The 25,792-nt window shown below is 40.7% G+C and overlaps 2 protein-coding genes across 5 annotated transcripts; one reads left to right on the top strand and one right to left on the bottom strand.

Moving 5' to 3' along the window:
• Positions 1-6,867: 6,867 nt before the first annotated feature.
• Tmem126a (transmembrane protein 126A) lies at positions 6,868-12,965 on the top strand. Of its 2 annotated transcripts, XM_034488165.2 has the most exons (6): positions 6,868-7,118; positions 7,545-7,586; positions 8,992-9,081; positions 11,067-11,260; positions 12,052-12,166; positions 12,730-12,965. In XM_034488165.2, exons 1-6 carry the CDS (start codon positions 6,874-6,876, stop codon positions 12,920-12,922), a joined length of 879 nt encoding a protein of 292 aa, XP_034344056.2. In that variant the 5' UTR covers positions 6,868-6,873; the 3' UTR covers positions 12,923-12,965. The 2 variants fall into 2 exon arrangements, with proteins under 2 accessions (XP_034344056.2, XP_034344053.1); XM_034488162.2 differs by lacking the exon at positions 7,545-7,586 and having other exon boundaries at positions 6,895-7,118.
• A 1,005-nt stretch (positions 12,966-13,970) lies between these two features.
• On the bottom strand, positions 13,971-21,005 carry Crebzf (CREB/ATF bZIP transcription factor). 3 transcript variants are annotated; one of them, XM_034488134.2, is made up of 4 exons: positions 19,707-21,005; positions 19,417-19,494; positions 18,304-18,372; positions 13,971-16,597 (listed from the first exon to the last, which is right to left on the bottom strand). In XM_034488134.2, the coding sequence occupies exons 1-2, from the start codon at positions 20,768-20,770 to the stop codon at positions 19,479-19,481; spliced, it is 1,080 nt and encodes a 359-aa protein (XP_034344025.1). In that variant the 5' UTR covers positions 20,771-21,005; the 3' UTR covers positions 13,971-16,597; positions 18,304-18,372; positions 19,417-19,478. The 3 variants fall into 3 exon arrangements, with proteins under 3 accessions (XP_034344025.1, XP_034344009.1, XP_034344032.1); XM_034488118.2 differs by having other exon boundaries at positions 15,792-18,372; XM_034488141.2 differs by having other exon boundaries at positions 15,792-18,372; positions 19,417-21,005.
• Positions 21,006-25,792: the final 4,787 nt, after the last annotated feature.

The raw sequence follows: 25,792 nt of genomic DNA, 5'->3' as shown, positions 1-25,792 counted from the left end.
CTACCAACCAGGCCCAGATCCAGGGCTTTGAGATAGGCCACACCATTATCTACCCCCATCTATGAGCTGCTAGAATGCATGAAGAGGGCTGGTCCAAAGCTGCAGGATCTCCATAACACGCGGCAACAACAGAATAATTGAGAAGAGTCCTGATGAAGATCCAGAATGGACCGTGTAGCAGAAGCCAGAGACCTCACACCAGACCAGTGACTCATTGTAGTAAACATTTGCAAGTAAAGAAGTGTAGACAGAAGAGTACATTGTGGGACACACTATGACACTACAACCTCACGAAGAGATTTTTTTTTCTTTTGTCAGGAGGTTGCAAGGGAAGAGTGCGTACAAAAGGACGATAAGATGAGTGGAATTGGGGTGCACGGTATGAAATTCACAATCAATAAAACATTAAATAAAATGGAGAATGCATGGAGGTCCTTGTGCTCACAAATAAACACACTGGGTTGTCTCTTCAAAGGGAGGAATATATAACCTGTTTTAAATGTTCTCCATAAAGGGGCCACTTCAATTTACAGTGGGTAAAACTGTGAGGAAAAACAAAAACCAAATTGTGGAAGTAGCCAAGCTTCAGGCTCGTAGCAGTGCCGCTGCCTAACTCAGGCTATGTCAGCAGATTCCCCTCCCCACTGGGCCAGAGATGAGCGGCAGAACTGGAGGGCTCTGAATACTGGTCACACAGGAAGGCCAGCCCTGAACACACTTAGCTTAGTACCCACAAGAAATGGCTTCAGAGTCTATTTACCTGGCTCTGCCAAGATGTGTTCAGCTGACAATTTCTTTAATGGTCCTGCAATACATTACTGAATTCCAGATTGCAAAATAATCAGCAGGATTTCATACCCCCTTTTTTGGGCTTTTTGCATTAGCTTCTATGTGCTTCCAGTTACCAGCACAAGTAGTTCCTTGTTTAGGAAACCAAGGATTGAATTTTTACAGTCACTTACAAAATGCAGAGCTATTGGTCTTAATAATTTGTTTCTCTGGATCTTGACAAACATCTCAATAACTATAAAATGTTTTACCCCAGAAGACTGAGAAGAACCCATGCTTATTTCCCTCTGTCAGTTACAGTTGGGACCCTTTGAGTAAGAGGACTAAACTACTCTCCACTTCTATTTACAGAAATTTTTTTCTTACCTTCTCCCAGAGTCAAGCCCTACACATTGGGCAGCCGTTGTAGGGGTCTGTGACCATCAGAGTGATGAGCCGACAGAGTAACGATCCAAGAAGGCAGTTCAGCTCAGCATGACTCAGTAGCTGGTGCTGCTTCAAACCTCAAGAGTCTGACTGTGTGTGGTTTATTTCAGGGATATTTAAGCACAGCACAATTTGGTATAAGTTTTTTAGTGATAATTAGCTCAATTCCAAATGCACAACAAAGCTTAAGACATGACTACATCAAAACTCTTTGTAAAGTATAGGTGACATCTTTCATAAAGATAGGTCCTAATAGATTGGCTGAGAAAAACAAGCTCCTAAGGGTCTCAGGGAGGATTCAGTGTGGTTTTGGCCACACAAATAGCACAAAGGTTACCAGGCTATTAGTCATGTCCACTCCCAGCCTTCTGGGTGAAAAACAGTATACATCTCTCCCTTTGAAGAGACCATGTGTTTAACATTACCCGTTCTCAACCTGTGAGTCATGACCCCTTTGGGAAACCTCTATCTCCAAAATTATTTACGATTCGTAACTAGCAAAACTACAGTTATTAAGTAGCAATTAAAATATCTTGGGGGTGGAGAGGTCACCACAGGCTGAGGAACTGTATTAAAGGGTCACATCATTGGGAAGAAGGAGAACCACTGCCCATGTGTTATCTCTGAACATAAGGACATCTATGTCTCCTACAGGAAAACATCCCTCTGCTCTCTGCCCTGAATCAGTATACTAAGCATGCTCTTATTTACACAAATTGTCTGTACTATATCATACACCTATATGTCATATTGAAAACCAGAAGCATAATGATTCAATCACTGCTCTCAAGAAGGACAAAATCTAAAGAATTCACAACACCTCTTATAGAATCTGCTAAGACATTCCTCAACTGTGTATCTTCATTCTGAAAATAAACACTGATGAGAAAAGTTATGGAATAAAATCCCACAGGTCATTCTTGTGTCTGATTATATTAGAAACTGATAACACTGGAAATTCAGCTGGGTTGGCCTTTCCTCATTTCCTCTGCCATTTGAAAGCTGTCACCAGACCATACTTACCTACTTCAAGCTGTCTTTTCTAGGACTAGAAAAATGGTTCAAAGTTTAAGAGTACTGTTGCTTAGACATGAGGACTATAGTTGAGATCCCAACACCCATATAACAAGCTAGACATGGGCCCATTCATGCCTATAACACTAGTGCTGAGTAGGGCAGAGACAAAAGGAACACTGGATCCTATGTGTTCCTGCCTTGCCAAAAACCACAAAGTCCAATTCAGTGAGACCCTGGTTCAAAGGGAAGACACCTGATGCCCTGGGTGTTAGTGCGTGGACACAGGCAAACACGCACATGTGCACACATACACACACACATGAACATAGGCAAGTGTGCACACACAAACATGCATGCATGCATATTTTCTACAATCAAAAATGGCCTGTTAGGCCTCAGCCCAAAGGTGAAGTTGAATTAGTCATGGAAAGCATCAGGGATCTAGAGGCAAATAGCAAGAATATGCTGGATCAAATCCCGGCTTCACTGCTGACCATAGGATGACTTTCAGTAAGCTACTTCACAGAAATGAGGATTAAAACTCACATGCATCATTAAACAGGGTAGAGAGATCAAAACAGTACCCAACTCTTAGGAAGTCTGTTAGCTGCTGTCAGTCTATTTGAGATGCTGAAAGAAATGTTACCTTACAAGGCTTATAATGCAGGCTTGTAAGCAGCAGGATGTTCTCACAGTATGAAGGATGAGAAATCCAAGATCAAGGAACCTGCTGTTTTGGTGCTGTACTGGCTAGTTGTATGTCAGTGTGACACAAGCTACAGTCTCCTGAAGGAGAGAACCTCAACTGAGAAGATGCCTCCATTAGAGGCAGTATATACCAACTATAGGGTATCTTATTAGTGATTGATGGGTGGCGGGGGTCGGATCACTGTGAATGATACTATCCCTGTGCTGCTGGTCCTGAGTGTTGTAAAGAAACAGACTGAACAAACCAAAATAAGCAAGCTAGTAAACAATATCCTCCATGGCCTCTCCATCAGCTCCTGTAGCCACGTTTCTACCCTGTTTGAGTTCCTGTCCTAATTTGCTTTAATGATGAACAGTGATGTCGAAGCATAAGCCAAATAAACTCTTTCTTCCCCAAGATACTTTGGTCATGGTGTTTAATCACAGCAATTGTAACCCTAAGACAGGTGTCTAGGGAAGGCCTGCTTTCTGTATCAAAAATGGCTCCTTTTTATTGTGTTATTTCATGAGGATGGAGCAAATAAGGTCTCTGGAGTCCCTTGTATAAAAATACTAATCTTATTCCTAACAGCAAAGTCCTAACTACATTCCAAAGACCCACTTTCTAACACTATCACCACAGAGGTTGCATTAATTACTTTTCTATTAATAATACTGTGGTGGTTTGAATATGCTTTGCTCAGGGAATGGCACTATTAGGAGGTGTGGCCTTGTTGGAGTAGGTGTGGTTTGTTGGAAGAAGTGTGTCACTTTGGGAATGGACTTTGAGACCCTTCTAGCTGCCTAGAAGACATCTTCTCCTGTTTGCCTTCGGAACTAGATGTAGAACTCCCAGCTCCTCCAGTGCCATGCCTGCCTGGATGCTGCCAGGCTTCCTGTCTTGATGATAATGGACTGAACTTCTGAACCTGTAAGTTAGTCCCAATTAAATGTTGTCCTTTATATGAGTTGCCTTGGTCATGGTGTCTCTTCACAGCAATGGAAATCCTAAGACAAAAATAAAATTATATATATATATATATATATATATATATATATATATATAATATATAATAATATATAATACATAGTAAAATAATAATAAACACATGATTAAGGCAACTTGTACTAGAGTTTGGGCTCTAGAAGGTGAGAGTACATGGTGGAGGAACAAAGGCAGGAACAGGAAGCTGAGAGCTCACATCTTGAATGTAAACATGAAGCAGAGAACAGCAACTGGGAAGTCGTGGGGCTTTTGAAATCTCAAAGCCTGTTCCCAACGACATATTTCTTCCAACAATGCCACACCCACTAATCCCTGCAAACAGCACCAACAGCACCACCAACCAACCTCAAAGCTGTAAGGTTCCTGAGCTTCTGTGTCTCAGGATGATACCCTTCCCTTGGACACTGTTCCACCTCAGAGCTGTGTAGTTCCTGGGCCAAGTCCCAGGATACCCTTCCATTGGAGCAGAAACACAGTGGATACACATGGGAGGCCTTTCTTATAGTAAAACTAATCAAGTTTTGGGAATAAATATGTTTATATTAAAGTAGATTTTATAATAAAGAGTATTACCAAGGGACAAGGAGGATATTTCACAATGGTACAAGGATCATTGGTCCTTTATTCACATAATAACAGAACTTGAACATGTATGACAATCTGAAAAGGAAATTTTCCTATAACAGTTGGAGAGTTCAATAACATGTTAACAGAAAAGTTGGTATAAATTAGGAAGGACGAAGAACACTCAAGCAATACTGTCCCCTGGGCATAGTGCCATGTGCCTATATTCCCAGATGTTCCAGAAGTTGAGAGAGAAAAATCACTTATATTCCCAAGAGTCTCAGGCCACATGGGTAACACAGACCCCACCTCTACAAGCACAAAACCACCAAAGGAGCATAATCACCCAGTTTGTCTTAATTGTTGCCTTCAGGAACTCTTGACACAACAGAAGAGTACATATTCTTTTCATACACACATGAAAACCAGTTTGGACCAGAACCTGCACTATAAATATCAATATATTTTTACTGAGTATGTTCTCCAACCACAAGAGAATTGAATCAGATATTTTAAAATAGATTAGGAAACCAAGACACTTCTAGATAGCTCATAGGTCAAGAAACCTAAGAGAAATTACAAGACTTTTTAACTCAATGAAAATAATTTTGAATTTTTTTTTTTTTTTTTTTTTTTTTTTGGTTTTTCGAGACAGGGTTTCTCTGTAGCCCTGGCTGTCCTGGAACTCACTCTGTAGACCAGGCTGGCCTCGAACTCAGAAATCTGCCTGCCTCTGCCTCCCAAGTGCTGGGATTAAAGGCGTGCGCCACCACCGCCTGGCCAATAATTTTTTAATTTAAAATTAAATTTCAAAATCTGTGAAAGCGAAGAGGTCCTTGGAAGGGAATTTCTAACAATAAACACATACCTAAGAGCAAAATGGTTTCAAACCAATAACCTCATCCATGCATATGCAAAACTAGGAACAAAAAGAAAACTTGTATAGAAAATAAGTAGCAGAGAAGAAAAATCCAAGTTGAAAACATAAAACCCAATATTTAAAAAAAAAAAACAACAAACAAAAAATTATTTAAGAAGATGAAAATAATTATAATCAATTAGCCAGACTGATCAAGCATCAAAGATTCAGAGAAACACTGTCAAGGCATATGAGGTCACTGCAAGATCCACAGATATTAAAAACATAAGGCTTGGGAGGCAGAGGCAGGAGGATTTCTGAGTTCGAGGCCAGCCTGGTCTACAGCGTGAGTTCCAGGACAGCCAGAACTACACAGAGAAACCCTGCCTCGAAAAAACAAAACAACAACAACAAAAAATAAACAAAAAAAAACAAAAACAAAAAAAACATAAGGAAAATTAATGAATAGTTTAATCCGATAAGCTCGAAAATTTAGACCAAATGGACATTTCATTTTGTCCTGAGAAAAGTTTTGAAGTTCAATAAAAGATATCTACAAGTAGAACAGCCAAATATCTATTATAGATGCTGAATTTATATTACAATCCTCCCAACCAGAAAAACCCTGGGCTCAGAAGTCTTCTGTGATGATTCCACCAAACATTCAGCAGATATCAAAATGATACAAATGCTCCCAAAAAGATGAGAAGTGAACAATTGTTAAATTACACTTAATAAGTCAGCCTTACCCTAATCCCAGCACCAGGACCTGGATTTGCTTTCACAGGGATTTGGTTCCACAGGAATCTGAGTCTTGTTTTTATTTATTTATTTATTTATTTATTTATTTCTAGAATTGATTGATACCTCTCATATCAGGAGTCTTCCGGGACAGAGATTTATTCATTCTTCTGATAAAATTCCAGGACTCTCAGTTTAGTAAGCGTCTTTATAGTCTATTCACAATTTTACAAAATAACCAGGAAAAGAATTTTGTCCTTTCCTGTTTTACAGATGCAGAGGAGAACTGAGATAAGCTCCTAACATTGGTTTCCAGTGGTGCTTTTACCTTAGGCCCGGCCATGGCTGTTTTGTTTGGAACTCACACTATACATAGACCAGGCTGGTCTGGAATTGACAAAAATCTCCCTCCCTCTGGCTACTGAATTCTGGGATTGAGGCATGCGTTATCACGTCCGGCTCCCTTATTTCTGAACGGTTACTTTTTCAATACATCCACCTAACCCTGTTTCACATAAGCAGTGTTCTGGAGGACACTGGGGATGCTGAAGACAAAAAACAAGCGCTTGCTCTGCAATTGTTCACGTTCTGCTGGAAGCCACCCACAGCACAACATGGCACAAAGACCTGAAGATACAAGCGAGAGGAGCAAAAAGTCAGCCTCAGGCTAACTTCACCAGCCGGTAGCCGAGCGGCAGCCACGCGGCTCGCGCCAGGAATGGGGGACTCGGACGTCGGGCTGCGTGCCCAGGCGGGGTGGTGTCGAGCACCGGGCCACCGACAGATGGCTGTTTTTGCAGGCTCTAGCCGGGATAGGCTGGGAACCCACCAGCCCTCACAAAACACCAGTTTTGTGTCTCCCGGACCGGAAGCCCTTGGACAGGAAACAGAGGCGGAGACAGAGTCACGTGTAAGCCAAAGATGGTTCCCTGCTTTAGTGAAGGTTGAGGTAGACTCGGGCGTGGGAGGACCTGGGCAAGCACGGGCGGCTGGGGAGGCGGCCATAAGCTGCCGTCATTCTGCCGAGTGGTGAGTAGCTGTGCCAGTGTCGCGCTGGGAGAGGCGCGGGGTGGCCACGAGGGAGGGGGAAGCTGTGTGTGCTGAGCTGGTCTTCACTTTCCATCCCCGAGGGAAAGACCTGGCTGAATTTATTGAGTTTAATTTCAGAATTACTGTCAATTTACAAGATAACCTTGGCTAAGTTTTATTTTCTCTGATGCTCCGGTTTTATGCAGAAACTTTCGGAAATCTTTGTAGTATTTCAAGGTCTCATTGTCTTTGATGGGGATTTATTAACTGAGAAGTAATACCAGGAAGAAGAAACAGGACTTAAATCCTGGGAACCTGACCTAAGCTTCTAAATCTGCATTGTACTTTCGAGGTTAAATTTTAAGTCAAGATTTATGGAACTTGGCACATGCAGCATTTTCCAAGTCATTTCTATATATACAACAGGTACCCAAGGTTTGGTAAGACATTGTTCCAGTGTTGTTGCAAGTAAGTACGAATGGTGACCCAAGACAGTCTGATTTATATCAGGTTATTTCTGGGTTTTGGTTTATTGCTACTACTGTTTCACCTTTTTGAAATAGGGTCATGGAGTACATCCAGGAACTCACAACCCTCCTGCCTCAGTTTCCCAATATTGCAGGTGTCACAACCCTCCTCTCTTTCTCAGTTTCCCAGTAGTACAGGTGTCACCCCAGGTGGCAGACCTTTGCTTTTCCTATCACCCAGAAGTATGTTTTTAAAGAGCCAAATCTACACAAAAACTAATCCATTCTTCTACCGTGATACTCATCCTATGTGTATACTGGCCTATGGGCCATTTTCTGTCTACAGGGTCTGTGCACGTGTGTACTGTGCCTGCATAGGCCAGAAAAGGGTATCAGATCACCCTAGTGATCGCCCGGAATTACAGGTGTTAGCTTCGATGTGGGTGCTAGGACTCGAACCTGGGTCCTTTGGAACAGCACATGCTCATAACTCTTCAGCTATCTCTCCAGCCCTAGATTTTTTTCATCGTGTGTGTGTGTGTGTGTGTGTGTGTGTGTGCGCGCGTGTGCGCGCGCGTGCGCACGCACGTGTGTGCATGCCTAAGTGTGAACTACTGCACATGCCTGCAGTGCCCGTGAAGGTAGATGAGGTAGAAGAGGATTCCAGTTCCCTGGAACAAGTTAGAGCTGCAAACCGAAACCTTGTCCTACTGAGTCATCTCGCTAACCTTTGACGCCTAATTGTCTTTACAAAGTGGTTACACTTACTTAAAATACAATTTAGAGTTCCACCAGCAGCACATCACAGCTCTGCTTCCAAGTGAAGTTTTCTAATTTTAACTACCTGTGTACCTAATGACATCGCTATGTGATCTTAGTTTAGTTTTCCACCTAATGTTTTTGTCAAGGTTTACTGGCTGTTGGTTTTTCTCATGATGTGAAGCTCTGTTGCATCACCCTCGTGCCTCCTCCTGCCCCTCACTTGTCTATTTAGCACAAGTTCTTTAGCTTTTGTTTTCCTGTGGTTAAGTTTTCATGTATCTCTGCTGGCCTCAAATTCCAGTATCATCAAGGACAGGCCTGAGCTGATCCTGCTGGGCCTACCCCCCAATTGTTGCAACTATGGGCATGTCACCATGTCTGAATCAAATCACTTCAAATGCTTCTTGCCTGTAGTAATTGCTTAGGAAATCCAGATTGTGGAGTGTCTTAGAAACTTAGAAGCTACTTTTCATGTTCAGGTTTCTGTTTTGCTGTATTGGAGGAGGGGAATCTTTTGTTGTATGCTATTTATACACTGACCTTTCAGATTATAAAGTTAATCTACAACTCTTACAAAATTATGCATCTCAGAAGACTTTTTCTAGATATGATTATTCTTTAAATGGGACTGTTATGTTTTTTAGGTCTAAGATGGAAAGTCATAAACCAAGTACTAGCAAAGATATATTTAATATCATATCCAGAAAAATTAAACAACTTCCAGAACCTGACAGGTAAGATTCCTTTGTGTTAAAGTATCTTTACCAAAATTTGAAGGATTATACATAACACAGGACACCAAAGAAAACTGAGCTGTATTTTTGCTTTGATGAAAAAACCAAAAAACCCTGAAGCTCAGAGACACTACCATTTTGTGCTTGTGCATTGTATAACTCACTGTGGAAACTGATTCAGGTTGATTCTGCCCAGTCATGAGACCTCTAAGAGGAGGAAAAGGAGCTAGTCTAGGAAGAACAGAACAGGATCATAGGAAAAGTGACAAAGCCAGGACCTGTCATATTTGAGGAAACAGTGTTATTGAAGCATACAGGAGATATGCTATTAGGATTTCAAGCAGGAAAAAAAAATGGATCCAACTAACTTTACTGTCTATTCAAGTTAGTTTGGGTAATAGATTTAAAGCAGGTTAAGAGGCACTAGCAAAGTAGGTACAGACAGCTGAGATAGAAGATGTGAAACATTACCGTAGCAACTGAACCATCTTCAGGTGTGAAGTCACACCAGTTCCACTTTTGGTTGACACTTAGCATCTTACAAGAGAGAACCTAACCTATAACTGAGCAGTAAAGAATTTGATAAATCTCAACTGCTGTGTATCCCTTACCACCACCCTACATAGACACCCCCATTTAGTTGTTTCCTGAGACACAAAACAGAGCACTTAGTAGGAAAAGCTGTAAAAGACTAGTGTAAGAAACAAAGATGACAACTGAACAAAGGAAGAGAGCAGGCTCCCAGTGGGATCCTCCCCAAATCAACCAAGAACACTGGGAACTAGGTTGGAACTCAACTAAGACTTAGCTTGCAAACAATAAAAATGTTTCATTTTAAAACCACAGCAAATTACAATTTAGTTGGGAGACAACCAAGTGTTCTTTTCAAGTTTCAGCTCCACTATTTCTGAGCATGGTTAAAATAGGAGTAAGTCCTATTTCACGGCTTTGTGAACATGCTCCAGTTCCCATTTCTTTGACCCCTACAAAATCCAGGCTTCTCACATTTTGGCTGTTGTTCTTTAATAGTTTTCTAATTTCCTGAGCTATCTTTAGACTTCTGAAAACCTCAGCTTCAGTCTCTTCTCATATAGCCAATTATGAGAACCTCCAAAGCAGAATGAGCTTTCCTTGTGTCTTTAGCAACAAGTCACCTTTACATAACTGGTTCTCAGTAAATGAAATGAAAGCACGATCTTACACAATGCATGATGCTTCAGTAGTGATGACCTAGAAATGCTTTAAAATAAGCAAAAAAAAAAAAAAAAAAAAAAAAAGGAATGGAGGTGAATGGGAAACATGAAAGTAAACCATACTGCAGCTCACAAAACAAGGAGTGAAAACCAGACTGAGTTGTAAACTGAAGAGCTTATTCAAAATATACTATATAGTTTTAGGTAAGCACAGAGAACATATGTTTTGCCTTAAAATTCGTTTATCTCAAATTACTAGTTAAAATTTTCATCAATGAACTACTATAAACTACCGAGTATAGTCTCACTGTAATGTTAGTGCCCAGACTCCTAATCTGGATATTAATACTTGAGGGAAGAGTAAAAGGAAACACTTAACTGTACTACTGACATTTGGCTATCCATCTGAAGCTAGTTAAGTCGGTAATTGATAAACAGTACTACCTTAGAACGTGTTGTGCTCTGTATCATGAGACTCAGAAGAGCCAGGCATCTTCCTTCTCAGAGCTGTTTCCTGTTATATAATTTGGGGCAAAGTTCTAAACAGTTCTTCACTAAAATTACAAAATGCATACATAGCTAGTGCCATTGTGTCCTTTATGCATTACCCCAATTCAAGAACCTTTTTTGAATACAAATGTGGATATGAAGACAAAGATTTCTTTGGTTTATGATCCTGTAAAGGGTAAGTTTGTCTGATTCTTCCCAGGGTGCTGATAAGTTTTGTAACATAACAGAAATAGAGAACTTACCCTAATTTTGGAAACAGGATATTATTCCCCTCATCCTCAGGAATGTGCTTGAATATGGATCAGCATATATTGGACTTAATGCTGCTTTTGGGGGCCTAATAGCAAACAGTCTATTTCGGCGAACCTTGAACGTGACACAAGCTCGAATAGCTTCTAGCTTACCAATGGCTGTGATCCCATTTTTGACAGCAAACCTGTCCTACCATGGTTTTGTAAGTTTACCTTTGAGTACAGGTATGTTTTATCTCATTATCACCTAAGTTTGTGTTAGTGCATACTAACCATAGCTTCACTCAAAAATGGAAATATTAGAACTAAGTAGCTGTGGGCTATAGTGAAGTACTTAGGGAAGACCAAATCTCATGCAACAACTGATTCACATTAGGTCTGCAACCAGCTGGAGTACACACATACACAGCAGTCACTTTCCCTAATCTAAAGCAGCACTCTCACAGTGCTGCCTTTGCGTCTTGTTAATTTGCACATTATATGCAAGTTTTCTTTTTTAAAAATCTATTTTCAAATATGAGTGTTTTGTCTGAATGTACATTTGCACCAGGTAGTGGTGCTGGATCCCATGGACTATAGTTACAGATAATAGTGAGCTGCCACGTGGGTGCTGGGAATTGAACTCAGCACTTCTGCAAGAACAGCCATTGCTCTTAACTGAGTTTTCTCTCCAGCCCTGTATGGAAGTTTTTTAAAGTTAGAGTATGTTGTGGTAATACAACTCTGTAATCTCTGAAGTACTATGTGCATGTGTAGTATTTAGCAAAAAGAGAAACATTTGAGCTTTATTTCTGTACCATGTATCCTGAATGAGTATTCTGTGTTGTGTGTCGTATGTCCTATCCAAGGCCTTACTTAATACATGCTAAGCCACACAACCAAGCTACAGTCTATCCTCTAAAATTACTCCTTTGGGCAAATTTGCAAGATCATTTTTGCTGTGTCACTGAAAATAAAATGTGAACCTTATATTCTTCACATTTGCTTAGATATCATAATCATCGCTTATTTCCTAGGTGAATTGAACTGTGAAACCTGTACCACGTTGCGGGGTGCACTAGTTGGTTTTGTGCTGGGTGGTCTGTACCCTATCCTTCTGGCTATACCAGTGAATGGGGGCCTTGCTGCCAGGTAGGACTGTTTTATTTAAAAACCTTCAATTATATGATTACCTAAGGAACTCTGAACTTAAAAACAGCAAATATATTCTCATGTTATTTAGGCCAAAGGCACTGTTTCCCTCCTAAGGAGTTTTTAAGATATTCTGTCATGCTGTGCCTCTTGGTGTTTAGAACCTTTATTTGTGTATTAAATGCTTGCTACAAAACAAGCCAGTGTTAGTGCTGTAGATCTAGCATAACAGCTGTACCATATAAAGTATCATTGAGAGTTTGCACATGTCCTAAAGGAGTAAATATGCTCTCAGGAAACTGCTCCATTTAAGCCTTCCACAATTCCAGTTACTCTGAATTCCTGTAGCTATCTATCTGTGTACCTCCGGAGGTGAACTAGAGAGAAAGAGGCACAAAAAACCAGAACCATTTTTTAAGACTAAGACACAAAAGAGAATGGCAGTAATCAAAGTGTCTATGAAACCAAACAATGAATACATACCAATAAAAAAAGACTGTATCTACATTTACAATAAGACTTACAGTGAATTTATGGTTAATCATCAATATGCTTTCTTACAGGTATGAATCAAGCCCTCTACCACAGAGGGGAAACATCTTCAATTACTGGATTACAGTTTCTAAGCCTGTCTTTAGAAAAATGTTATTTCCTACTTTACTTCAGACTGTGTTTGCAGCATACCTTGGGTCTAGACAATATAAACTCCTCATAAAGGCCCTTCAGTTACCTGAACCTGACTTAGAAATTCATTAATTTAAAGCAAATATGTGCAACAAAAATAAAATGGTGAAAATAATCTGTCTGCAATTTAAAAATAAGGCTTGTAGTTTTTCACAAGGTACAACCCTGACCTGCAATTAAAAACTACACACAAGGTGGACCTCCAATAAAAGCTACCAAAGGGGCATAGTTTTGAGGCTGGGCTGGGAGTGTAAATTAGTGGCAGATTGACTTTAACATGCATGAGGCCGTGGGTTTAATACCTAGCTCAACAAACAAAAATTCAGTTATTTCTCTAGTTTGCCCAATGCTGTTTTTTTATCCATTCCTAATACCACTCCTTTATGTTAAAGCATTTAGTTTGGTATAAAACACAAGAAGAAACATTAACTACATAGCAATTATCAACAGTCCTCCCAAAGCCAAGCACGAAGGAAAAGTATTTTTTCTTAACTTGGGGTGTTTCCTCATAAAGGACTAATCCTTAATCCTGGCCTATATTCTTGTGAAGCTACAGAATTTATAGTTATCTTTGAAGTTTCTACCTATTATGGTTCTTTAGATTTCCGGTACTTGAGCTCCCTCCTCCTGCCATGCACGGTGCTTAACAAGTTAACTTACCTGAGTTACTCATTAGAGTAACATTGCTCATTTTATTTCTCTAGCACAGCACCAGCTTTACCCTTAGTATCAATTCTGTTTTCTGAAGTATGTGGGGTCATTTCCTCAGATCCTTTATGCTTCTGGAGTGATCTACTGTATTCTTCAAAAGTGTTTCATATCCCTGTTTAATCTACTACTCCTTTGGAATTGGAATGAGCACTGTCCAACAATTCCTGTGATCACAAATACCTACCTGCACTATTAATATTATCCACTAGCAACACGTTGCTTCTAAGATCATGAAATGTAGATATAGTCTCAGTAATACACATCAGATCAATTCTCTTTAGCAAGCTTAGTCACCACAGATGAGAAAACCAATGTCTAAAACCATACTAAGTATGGTTTCATTCATAGTACATCTTAACTATTCCTTCTAAATACTGTGTCTTGTTGATTTAGAAAAGGCAGCTTTGGACATGTTAAATAGGCTTTTATTGAAAGAAAAAAAAAATACACAGGTATGCCTAGCAATTGGGAAGAAAAAGCAGGGCCATTCTCTCAGTTTGAGGCTAGTGATTTCTAGTCCAATACAAGACCCTGTCTCCATCAACAAAAAGGCCACTACAAAAATTTTAGTCAAATTTAGCAGTTTTCGGAATGCTACAATTTGTTCTTTCAAAAAGCACATGAAATATATTCTCTATCCAGTTTTTTTAAAGTATAATTATTAGGGAAGGAAGTTTCCAGGAGAAAAAAGTGTATCTTCCTCTGGGTTAGTTATGTGATTTCTTTTTCTTTCTTTCTAGAGTTCCCAAGATTTAGTATGCTTTACTTTTAGAACTGCAATGTGAAAATGTGTTTTGTATGATTGCCTATTTTACAAGGAATAACAGCAAAAGCAAAGGCTTTCTGATACAAAGCTGCCCACCTACATTCTCACTTTTACTTAATGCTTAATTCAATTGATCAAGGTAAAAATAATTTATTAAAATAATTACATTAGATTTCTTAAGCAATACAGATAGTGTGTAATCAACTTAGTAATTAAAAATCCAGTGATATAACCAAGCTGTTTGATAAGTGCAAACTGTTTACTATGCTTAAAACTATCCCAGGACTTTACTCCTAACACACTAGCTGTAAATGTGTTTTATCTTTTCCATCACAAAAGGATTCATGAACCTCTTCCCTCTGCTACATAGTCAAGTCTTTTAACTAGCAGAAATGGGTAGCCAGGCAATGAATGCTTAGCCTATTGCTACAAGTCTACCAAAAAAAAAAAAAAAAACTGTTCAGAAGGCAAGTACATGGCATATCAAAACCTAAGGAAACTTAGTTCTTTCTTTGTAGCTCAGACTTAAGAACAATGCCTCACTGAGGAAAATGGTTAAGATTTCTGTCTAGTTAAAGTAGACAGATGATTAAAACTACCTTGAATCTTGCAGTTTGCTCTGACTAGGCACATGGCTGTAGGAGTATTCATATTCATTATATTTAAGGATATGTGTGTACACATAGTATTCAACTCAAACTCTAGTACAGTAAGCCAGAGAGGTATAGGAATTTGACCCTAAGAGGATGATACAAAATTTGAGAACATTTTTGTGCTACAGTAAAATTCAAATTGTTACACTGGCAGTATTACAATGTACTAAACATAGTGACTGTATCTATAAATTAGTTTTTACAAAAACATAGCATTGTAAAAAAAATGATAAGGGTGACTGGTTAAATATGGAGCCTACTCATGATGGTATTTAAATTCTTGTAGTGGCCTTTTTAATTCCTAAGTAAATAAATGGAGTGGGGGAGAACTAACCCAGAAGCACAATAAAAATATAAAGGTAAGTCTCGAAACTTAGAAATCAACTTACAAAGGAGGGGAAAACACATGCAAGTTATTACCTATTAATGTTGATTTAGTTAAGAAAAATGATCTCTACCTTCAGAATGCCTCAACTAGGTAACTGCATATTATTACATTTTAGTGAATTATCCACACTGTTCTGTCAGGGTTGTATTCAAGGTTTGTACTGTAGGAGCATCAGTCACTTTAAAGAGAAGTCTGTGCAAAGTCCCTTTACTCTTTGGCTTTCTGGGCACTGAACATGTAGACGAATACAAAAACAAAAAAAGCAACCTGAATAGATTTTGTGTATCAAAGTTACAGTGTAATTAACACTACTTCCTATCATCTCCCTCTTCATCTTGCATATTTCCCAAGTGAACCAAAAAGTAATTCAATCTAGGCCAAATGAAAGATGCATTAGCATAGTCCAACAATAATGAAAAATAATTGGGTTCTAAGTGCTTTTTTACTCATGAAGTTAGCCAGTATCATCCAGAATATAAAGATCCTTACAGAATACTACAGAAATTTTATCACAGAACAGCAGAAACTGTATCATTCATCAGAAACCTCAACACATTCAACGAGATCAAGTACTCAGAACATCCAACATGCCAAACCCTGAGATTGCACACATGCTCATGATACCCTAAATTAGCACCCACACATTATTGGAATCACTTTTTCAAAACATACAATCAATGCATCTATTTTAAAACACTAATCTTTTAGTTAAGGACTTTATTCTACTCAGCAAGGTGTCTGTCTTCCAAAGCGGCTCTTTACATTCCAGAATACAAACTCACAAGGTTTGTGATCACTGCTAGCCTATTTATGTCATTCTAACCCACTAAGTCTAATGCCACAGAATGTCCTTGATTGTGTAAAAATCTAATGTTTCTTGATGAAACACTATAATTCTCTTCTCCAATGGTTACAATTTTTTTAAAAGTATGCGATAAATTTAGTGTTACTGCCATGAATGGAAAAAAAAGATGTAATTTTGTTCCAAAAATTAACTTAGTCTCATGGATTTCTATTAAGTCTTTCAAGCATTCCAGAGAATCTTTTCATATCTCCATTTCTGGAAAGTGTAATCAGTATAGAAGTAATTTGGGACCTTGGAAATGGCATTCATGTTTTTCAGCAGATGCCAAATTTTTGACCGACATGGCTCCCACAATTACTGTTACCATCAGTCCAGTCAGTTAACAGGTTGTAGGAAAAGATTCGTTTTTGCAGATACTGCTAAGCTGTTTAAAGAGAAGAGAAAGAGATTAATTTAGCGAGTATGAAATGTACAGATATTTAAAATATTTTGAATACTTTGTTGGATATATCAGAGGTGTGACTACATTTTTTAACAAACATACTTTTAAGTATGGTTAAAAAAAAGGACAAAAGCTTAAGTCACTATGATAGAAATACTATGCCAATATGTGTTAGTCAATTAATGTATGAATATTAACTACCACAGGAAGAGAGGTATTTAAAAGCTACATTTTTAGGTTTTCTATCATCTTTACACGGGTACAAATCAGGAATAAAACCTGAAAGTTTCCCAAATAGTAAATTGTTCTCAACCATCACAGTAAATACACACAAACCTGAAAATTTTAAAGCAATCTATTTTATATTTCAGAACTCTATCAAAATACTAATTATTTACAACACAATTTTCTAAAAATAGTAAGACAACAGTTTTTTATATTAATCATAACTTTTTTTAATTAACAAGTAGTGAACAGGACACTTAAGATTACTGTTTACTACACACTGAAATAAACAACTGCTGTAAATCAAACCCAAATGTTTACAGTAAAATGTGCTTACACATAAATATGATCAAATTTATTTAAAGCCCCTGATAGGTCCTAAATACATGCAGTTACCATGTAAAAACAAGACCATGAGTTGATGCAAAAAATGACAAAAATCACTGTCACCAAAACTAGAAAAGAAACAATGAAATGGAAACAGAAAAGACAGTTAATAAGACATAAGGAACCTAAGAAAGCAGCTTTAAAAATAGCACGCTCTAATGTTGCCACTGTCGAAAACTCCTAACTCTCCAAACTGCCATTTATAAAATGACAGTCTAAAACTTGGTACTTGGAATTTCAAAACATCCCAATTCAAAAACTGATTTTTCCCAAGCCTACACTTCAAATGCAAGAAAAGCACTGAGGTTAAGAAAATATTCCACAGAAATGGTATAATTTTTTTAAGGAAAACTTACTGCTTCCAGAACCTTTTGATTAAGTCTATATTAACAACCATTTTTCCTATTTTCATTCATTACTTTCCAATATCACGTTAGAGATGAATAAATTCTTTGAGCCCATAACTGAAAGATCAACAAACCTGATTTTATTATGACACTGTATTTTTGTCATTGGTTCTGCACAAAATTATATACAAAGAAATATATACAAAAATGTTCAAGTATTAAATTTCAATTCAAGGCTTCTGTTTCAAAAGCTACATTTAACATACTTCAGAAAGAGCACAAATTAGTCATTTCAAATAAGTTTCCAACTACTTTTGGTTTATATATATATGTATATATATATAATTCAGTAGGCACTAAAATCCATGCAGCTGCATTGTGGGGGCTTGTTCCTACCCTTGTAGAAGCAGGTCCGTCACTCCAAGTTGTGAGTTTGGCTACTACCCATTCATGCTCAAGTGCAGTAGATAATTTTACAAAATGTGATATACTGGAAAAACCAGAGACTACTTTAGGTCTCAAAATCATATTATCTAGCAACAAAACATTTACAGTTAGTTGTGCAAGAACAAGATTCCATTTCCATAACCAAATAACAAAATAAAACATCTTACGTGTAGGATAACTTACATCTTTGGACTGCTGGAAAATACTTAATTATGAACATTTTAAAAATAAAAGACAGCAGAAGCCCTGATATTACCTCTGTTTCCTTATTTCTTATACTACCTTTTAAAATAAAGCAGGAAATGTGGCCAGCAGCTGGTCCCGTCTCTTCTGCCCCAACAGCTGTATCCACTTTAGCACAAAGAAAAACAAGGATGCTAAATACGTATATCCTTTATCAAACAGTGATGTTTCACAAAGAATTTAATGTCTCTTGCACTTCAGAGCATCAGAACACACACTTAGACAAGTGGACAATAAACAGTAGTTCGAGGGAAGAAAAATTTTTCCATCTTTGGAAAAACAGTATCAATCATATCATTAATTTCAAAAATCATTTTTAAGTAGGACAAAATTTTAGAAGTATGGAGAAAATATTCTTTGTGAAGCCTCACTTTACATGTTTTCATTCACATTTCACAACCTTCAATATCTAATAACCATACAGAAATTTAGCCTAAATTTTAATACAACAAAAATAAATACTTTCAACAATTTCTTCATACTCATGGATAGGTAATTACTGTGCTGGTCCTCAAAGAAACATTTTATTTAATGTCTTCTAATTAAAACACAGAAATCTTATGGATATGTTAATTTCCAACTTCTCAAGTGGTATATTAGGATCTTTAAATAGATTGTATTTCTACAGTTTCTACTTAAAACTATAAGGCATTTTTAAGTATTTTAGGAGATTTGTCATCTCCAGAAAAATACCACATTTTTGCATGCCTCAATACTTATTGTCAACCTCTGAAAAGTTGCTCTACAATTGGAATTCCAATTTGCACCTTGTACAACTCGGAACTTCCATTCAACTTCACCTGTTTGTCTCCAAACTGTATCTCTATTAGCAGGTTTCAGTGTACAGTTGGAACCGATGTCATCCAAGGCCATGTCCACACTGGGGACAGAAGAGCTAGGTACACGCAACTCTGAACAAGGGGACACATTTAACAGCTATTTCAACCAGAAGCAACTTAAGTACATTAATGACCAGCACAAGTCTGTTTCCAGGGTGGACAAGGCCCAAATTAAGATTCCCCTCCCACCGTTCAAAAAGAAAAAATAAACAAACAAACAAAAAAGATATCACACACACACATTGAGATGTCTGCCCATTAAAGTAGGCTAAGCAGCAGAGCATGAGCGTTACGTGAAGAGATGGAGCCTTACCAGGTTGTGAGGCGGGAACGACTGTTCTGTAACCCCTACAACGGAGCCTGGCAGGAAGGAAATCACCTAAAAAAGAAACTGTCAGAGAGATTTAATAGTCACAGGTTATCATTAGGAGTTGGTTACAGTGTCACATTCATGCTTTTAGCTAAACACTTAAAAGATTTAATATTACTTTTTTTTCCGCCTCTGAAATGCGTCCGGTGAAGATGTCCCACTAAGGTGTTTTACATGGTGTAAGGGAGTAGAAAGGGGTAAACGCGGATAAAGAGCAGATTACTTGACCCTACATTTTAAGAGAAGACGACGCCTTCCGAGCGCACGCCGAGCAGAACTCCACCGACACCTTATCCTTGTCCACATGGAGACACACTCCTCCCGCCGCGTCGTCCTCTTCCAGCAGCTCCTGCGGCTGCTTCCCCACCGGCAGGGCGTAGTCATGGTCACCGGCGGGCGAGTCTCGGAAGAGTGATGTGGTCAGCCGCAGTCCCACGCCGCTCAGCCGGCTCAGCAGGCGAGCCAGTCCGGTCTCGTTGGCTAGGACAGCCCGTAGGTAGCGACTCTCCTCCTGCAGTGCTTGCACGCGTTTGCCCAGCTCCCGATTCTCGGCCCGCAGCTCCTGGTTCTCGGCTGCCAGTCCCCGGACTCGACTCTCCAGCCCCATCACGTACTCCTTCTTCTTGAGCCGATTAAGCCGGGCAGCGGCCGCCGCCGCCTTCCGGGGACTCTTGGTCGCAGCCTGGTTGCTGTCGTTGGCGCCACCGCCTGCTCCCGGGGACTTTCTCCGCCTCTTTTCCCCGCTGCCGCGGTCACTGGCGCTGCTGCAGCCTCCGATGCCGTTTAACAGCCTCTGCAGCAAGTCAGAAAAGCGCTGCATCTCTGCGGCCGCCGTCTCGTCGTCGTCGTCCCCCCTCATCAGGCCGCCGCTATCCGAGCCTCCGCCGGACGAGGACAGAGGCCCCGGCGAGCTGAGCCCGGGCTCCAGGTGCCAGTCCGGCTGCCGAGGGTCCAGCAGATCGGCCAGCTCCAGCCCAGAGAGAAAGTCCATGTCCTCTGGCTCTTCTTTGGGGACCATAGCGATCGCGTCCTCCTCCTCCTCCTCCATCTTCACGGGCGAGGGCGCGGGCGCGCGCACGGCCACGCTGCCGCGGCTCCCCCTCCGGGCCTCCGGCTCGCCCCCGTCCCCGTGAGGTTGCTCGCGGTCAGGCGATCCCGGCCTCGGCGTCTCCGCCCCCGCCGCTGCCCCAGTCGGGTCCCCGGGCGGCGCGCGCGTGGCGGGCGGCTCCTGGCTGTCGCGGTGGTTCGGGAAGTCGCGGCCCGAGGCTGCCAGCAGCTTGGTCAGGCTGTGCCTCATGGGGCTGAGCGGCGGGCCCGGGTAGGCCGCAGCCCCTCAGATCCCGGGCCCCCGCGCGCAGAGCCACGGCGCTGGGCCGACCGCAGGCGCGGGGAAGGTCTGAGCGGCCTCCCGCGGCCGCCCAACCCCCCGCACGAGGCGGGGGGAAGGCAGTGGAAGCTCGAAGCGGCGAGGCCCGCGAGGACTCGGCCGCGCCACCCAAACAGCGGCCTGGCCGGAAGTTACTCTCTCCACCCCGCCCACAAAAACGCGCTTCTCTTCGGCCAGAGTATCGCGAGATTCCGAGTGCTTTCGCGGTGCAGTAACTCCCGCTTTGCGGTGATGTCATAGGAGCGGTGGAAAAAAACAAAACAAAACAATAAAACCTAGGTTTACACCCCCTAACTCATCGGAACCACCCAGTACCACTCTCCTCAATTCAATATTTGACGTCCAGACGTATTTGACGTACCTATATAAAAAACGGTTTTGTGAACACTTTGTACTTTTGCTGTTTCTGTCTAAACTGCAAGCCAAACAACACGCATATGGAAATAGTCCCCGTTAAAACAAAGACTTCAAATCTGAAGTGTTACCGAATTCTAAGAAACGTACTAAAACGAACTCCACAGGCAACATTCAGAGGTCCTTAGTCTCGGAAAATGATCTTTCAATAATACTATTACTGCTATTATTGTCATCACATTTTGGAGGTTTTTTGTTGTTGTTGTTTTGTTTGTTGTTGGTTTTGGTTTGTTTTTTGTTTTGTTTTTTCTTTTTGGTGTTTTGGTTTTTCGAGACAGGGTTTCTCTGTGTAGCCCCGGCTGTCCTGGAACTCACTCTGTAGACCAGGCTGGCCTCGAACTCAGAAATCCGCCTGCCTCTGCCTCCCAAGTGCTCGGATTAAAGGTGTGCGCCACCGCTGCCTGGTGAAGACCCCCATACTCGGGAGACCCTTCCTCAAGCCTCCGGAATCACGACCACCCGAAAATCACAAGAAACCATACCTGGATGCAATCAGCAGAGGTTTATTAGGGGAGGAGCCAGTGGTCAAAAACGACAAGCTCTTTAGCTCCAAGAGCAGGGTTTTTGGCCCCGTGTGGTAGGTTAAAGGGTCTTTTATAGCATGGGGTGGGGGGAGGAAGGCATTTTCGCACCCTTACACATGATTGGTTGTTTTACAAATTTTGAACATAGCACTGGGAAGACCAAGGGAGGGGTAACCAAGAACAGTGGAACATTTCAGAGAATCTAGCCCAAATGATCTAGAGTCATGTGAGATCACTCTGCACACTCATTCTTATCAAAAATGTGGTTTTCACCATGCTATAGCCCCACCTAGGTGGTAGCATCTTTATCTGTAGTCAGGAATGCCTTCCTGCCTTGGGCGAGGCTTGGGGAATGTAATCCAGCAAGAGTCCTTCACCTGGAATGTGAAGGCCTGAAATCTTATTTTCAGTTCTGAGTTCTATAAGGCGAAAAATCTACACATATTTCATAAAATGGCCTTTATAATTTTTCACTCTACACTGGCACGTGCCAGCCCTCTTAACACAAAGCAAAACTTCTTTTATTTATTTATTTATTTTATTTTATTTATTTTTTTATTTTTTTGGTTTTTCGAGACAGGGTTTCTCTGTGTAGCCCTGGCTGTCCTGGAGCTCACTCTGTAGTCCAGGCTGGCCTCGAACTCAGAAATCCGCCTGCCTCTGCCTCCCAAGTGCTGGGATTAAAGGCGTGCGCCACCACCGCCCGGCTAAAACTTCCTTTTTTTAAAGGTGTGCACCACCACTATTTGTTTTTGCAACAAAGGTCACTTGCAATGTTAGTTGGTTTGCCAGGGGTGGGTGGTTGGGGCTTGTTTATTGATTTCTTGTTTTGCTGTGTTCTGCTTTTCTTCTTCTTTTGGCTTGACAAAAGTTACTTAGGCTTTTTCCGTTTTTAAAATACCAGCTTTTTGAAAAGACCAAATCTTTTCAAATAAAACACTTCATTTTTAATAAGATTTAATTCATCTTTTAATAAAATTCTGAATCTGTGGTTCTGGATTGCTCGTCCTGTTTCTCTAGTATTTGAGAGCTGAAACGTTTACAAATGCCCTACAATATAAGGAAACACCATACCTTAGCTGGTGTTTTCCAAAAAAAAAAAAAAAAAAAAAAAAAAAAAGGCCAACGAAAGTACAGATAAACTAGAGAGAGAAAGAGAGAAAGGGGAGGTTAGTTGGTGAATAAAACTGCATGGAAGAATACACAATTACTTTAATTAAGCTCAAAATAGGCTTCGTGGCAGTGCACACACACACACGGGGGGGTGCGGGGGGGGGAGAGATGTTAGCTTCTAGGGGTCTTGGTCAGGCTGGTCTCTGTTAATTAAAGAACTAAAAAGAAAAACTCGAACATAGTAGGCAGCTATAGGTAAATTTTATTAAAAATGAAGAAACACACACACAGGAATTAGGAAGTTAAGTTTTCTTGGTGGCCTGGGATCTGCCCTCTCCTCCTCTTACCATTATAGATTGATGAACTTTAAGAAAGAGGAACTGACAGACCCACAGCTTCAGGTAAACCTTTTCAGGACCAGCTTCAATCAGGTGGCTGGAAGGTGTGGAAGGGAGGCTTTTGGCAGGAGAAAGGGCATTACAGGCCTTTGTCCCAGGTGAGAGGTGAGGAGGAAGCCCGAGGGGGGCTCTTCATTATCTGTGGCCCCCTTCCCTGTGTTCGACCCATCAGGTCTGCCTTCTGATTCCTTAAAACACACTCCACCTGTTCACATGGAAAGTGCTGTCAAGACAAAACACCTGTCCCTGGAAGGTTCCAAGAGAGGGTTTATTTTTGTGCTAGATAGACCTTGGCTCAGAAACGTATGGTTCAGGATGCCCTGAACGACATATTCCAATTTGGAAATAGTTTCATAAAAGTTACAGAAAAGAGAAAGTCAGGAATCACGCACGGCATTTTTCAAAGACATAGGTGGGTAGATTCGAGCAAAGTGGGGAAGTCTCCGTCATGGTTCTCAGATGTGTATGATGAAAACGCCTAGCTTTGGGGTAAGTGGGTGCGACTGGTCTGTTAAACAAATATTTTCCAAACATGTTTCCACTATAGTTATAAAGTCAGGTATAGAGGTGGACGATGAATGTTAAGGCAACTAAAAATAGCCTGAGATAGCATCACTCTGCACGGACAACACCCCAACTCTGCAGGCAGGAAGGTGTAAGCAGTCTTCCAATCCTACGGAATCTTTAACAGAGAAATGGGGTGGCTTTTATTTTATTTTTCTGGGAAATTCAGTTCATAGAATACATGATAACACTAGAATAAATTCAGCACTGCCAGATAAAAATATTTTTAACCTTCCTTCATCTCCAAACTTAGTTTACATATCAACAGAGGACCTCAAGTTTGTGCTGAGAAAAAAGACAGAGGTCACCCTCCTGCAGGCCTAGTTTGAACCTGACCCTAAAAAGACAGAGGAAGTCTCCTGCCTCAAAAACTTTACAATAAAAGGCCAGAACCCAAAGAGGAGGACTCTCCCTTCACCTAGCACAGCTATGAGCAGTGTTGGTTTGCTAAGGCAGAACAGTACTCAATACACATCAAGGTGATCAGAGAAGTGTTTCCTAAGGAGACATCTAAGCTGAACTTCAAAGTGGGCACTCTGAGAAGACGACAAATGAGTGGCAAGAAGAGAAATATTGTGCAACAAACATCTCAGCATCCATGATACCAGCAAATGAACAAAGAACATGATTACAAATGCATAAGAATATCATGGGCATCCTGACTGTCATTACAATCCTTGTAAGTTTGTAGCAAGCAAGCAATACAGCATGCAAATCAATGAATGGCAGGCAGGAGGTCAATATTTTCTTTGTTAGTATTCTTTGTTTTCTCATGACACATTTTATTTCCCTACTGTGAGATCTTTAGTTCTTCAACAATAGACTTCTCAGTTTGAAGAAGACTTTGAATTCCTCTCTGAGATTATATATGCAAAATTTTCATTTGGGAAACTAAAAAACCTTGATGGATTCTAAGAAGACATCAGCTGGTTATAAGAAAGGTAATAATTGCCGGGCAGTGGTGGCACACGCCTTTAATCCCAGCACTTGGGAGGCAGAGGCAGGTGGATTTCTGAGTTTGAGGCCAGCCTGGTCTACAGAGTGAGTTCCAGGACATCCAGGACTACACAGAGAAACCCTGTCTCGAACCCCCCCCCCCCAAAAAAAGTAATAATTCTTAAGGACATGGTCCCATCCCTCCTAATCCCTCAACCTTACATGGAAAATGGGACTTTTACAAAGCTAATACACTTGAAATAGGGTTGTTATGGTGGGCTAGTGTGACTAGCGTCCTTATATAATCAAAACACTGCAGGGGTAAGGCTGGCAACATCGCTCAGCAGGTAAGGATTCTTGCTCTACAAGCCCAGTGATTGTGTCCAATCCCCAGAAACCACATAAAGGTAAAAGGAAAGAAGCAACCATACAAAGTTGTCCCTTGACCTTGCACATTGTAACACTCCCCCTGCATATTACAAACACACATACACACAATAAAAATAAAAGTCTTTCGTTTGTAATAAAATTTAAAATAAGAAAATAAAAGTGAAAACATTTTTGAGATCTGGAGACTCAGTTGTCTAGTGCCTGCATTGCCCTTTGATCTTCAGAACCGTATAAACGTGACAGGGTAGAGCACGCCCGAAATCCTGCAGTGAAAGTGTTAAGGCAGAAGCACCAAAACCTCAGGGCCAGACTCGGCTATATAGCAAATTTGAAGCCATCCTAGGCTACCTGACACTGTCAAAGGGGGGTGGGGGGGAGGAAGAGGAGGAAGCAGAGACAAAAAGACGTGGGGAGACAATACGGAAATACAATAGGGAGAAGCTGACAGAATAACTGGGGCATTGTGTTTGTGAACCAAAAGTGCTAAAAGTTGCCAGCAAACAAGGAGAGACTCTAAAAAGAAAGTTTACCCAGCAGGGCATCTGCGAGAGTTAGCACATCCTTGCCAACAGCTTGATTTCTGATTTTAGCTT

Source organism: Arvicanthis niloticus, chromosome 1, assembly GCF_011762505.2.
Source record: "Arvicanthis niloticus isolate mArvNil1 chromosome 1, mArvNil1.pat.X, whole genome shotgun sequence".
Taxonomy (NCBI): domain Eukaryota; kingdom Metazoa; phylum Chordata; class Mammalia; order Rodentia; family Muridae; genus Arvicanthis; species Arvicanthis niloticus.
The sequence above is the reverse complement of the archived record's forward strand: the minus strand, read 5'-3'. Positions and strand labels throughout refer to the sequence as shown.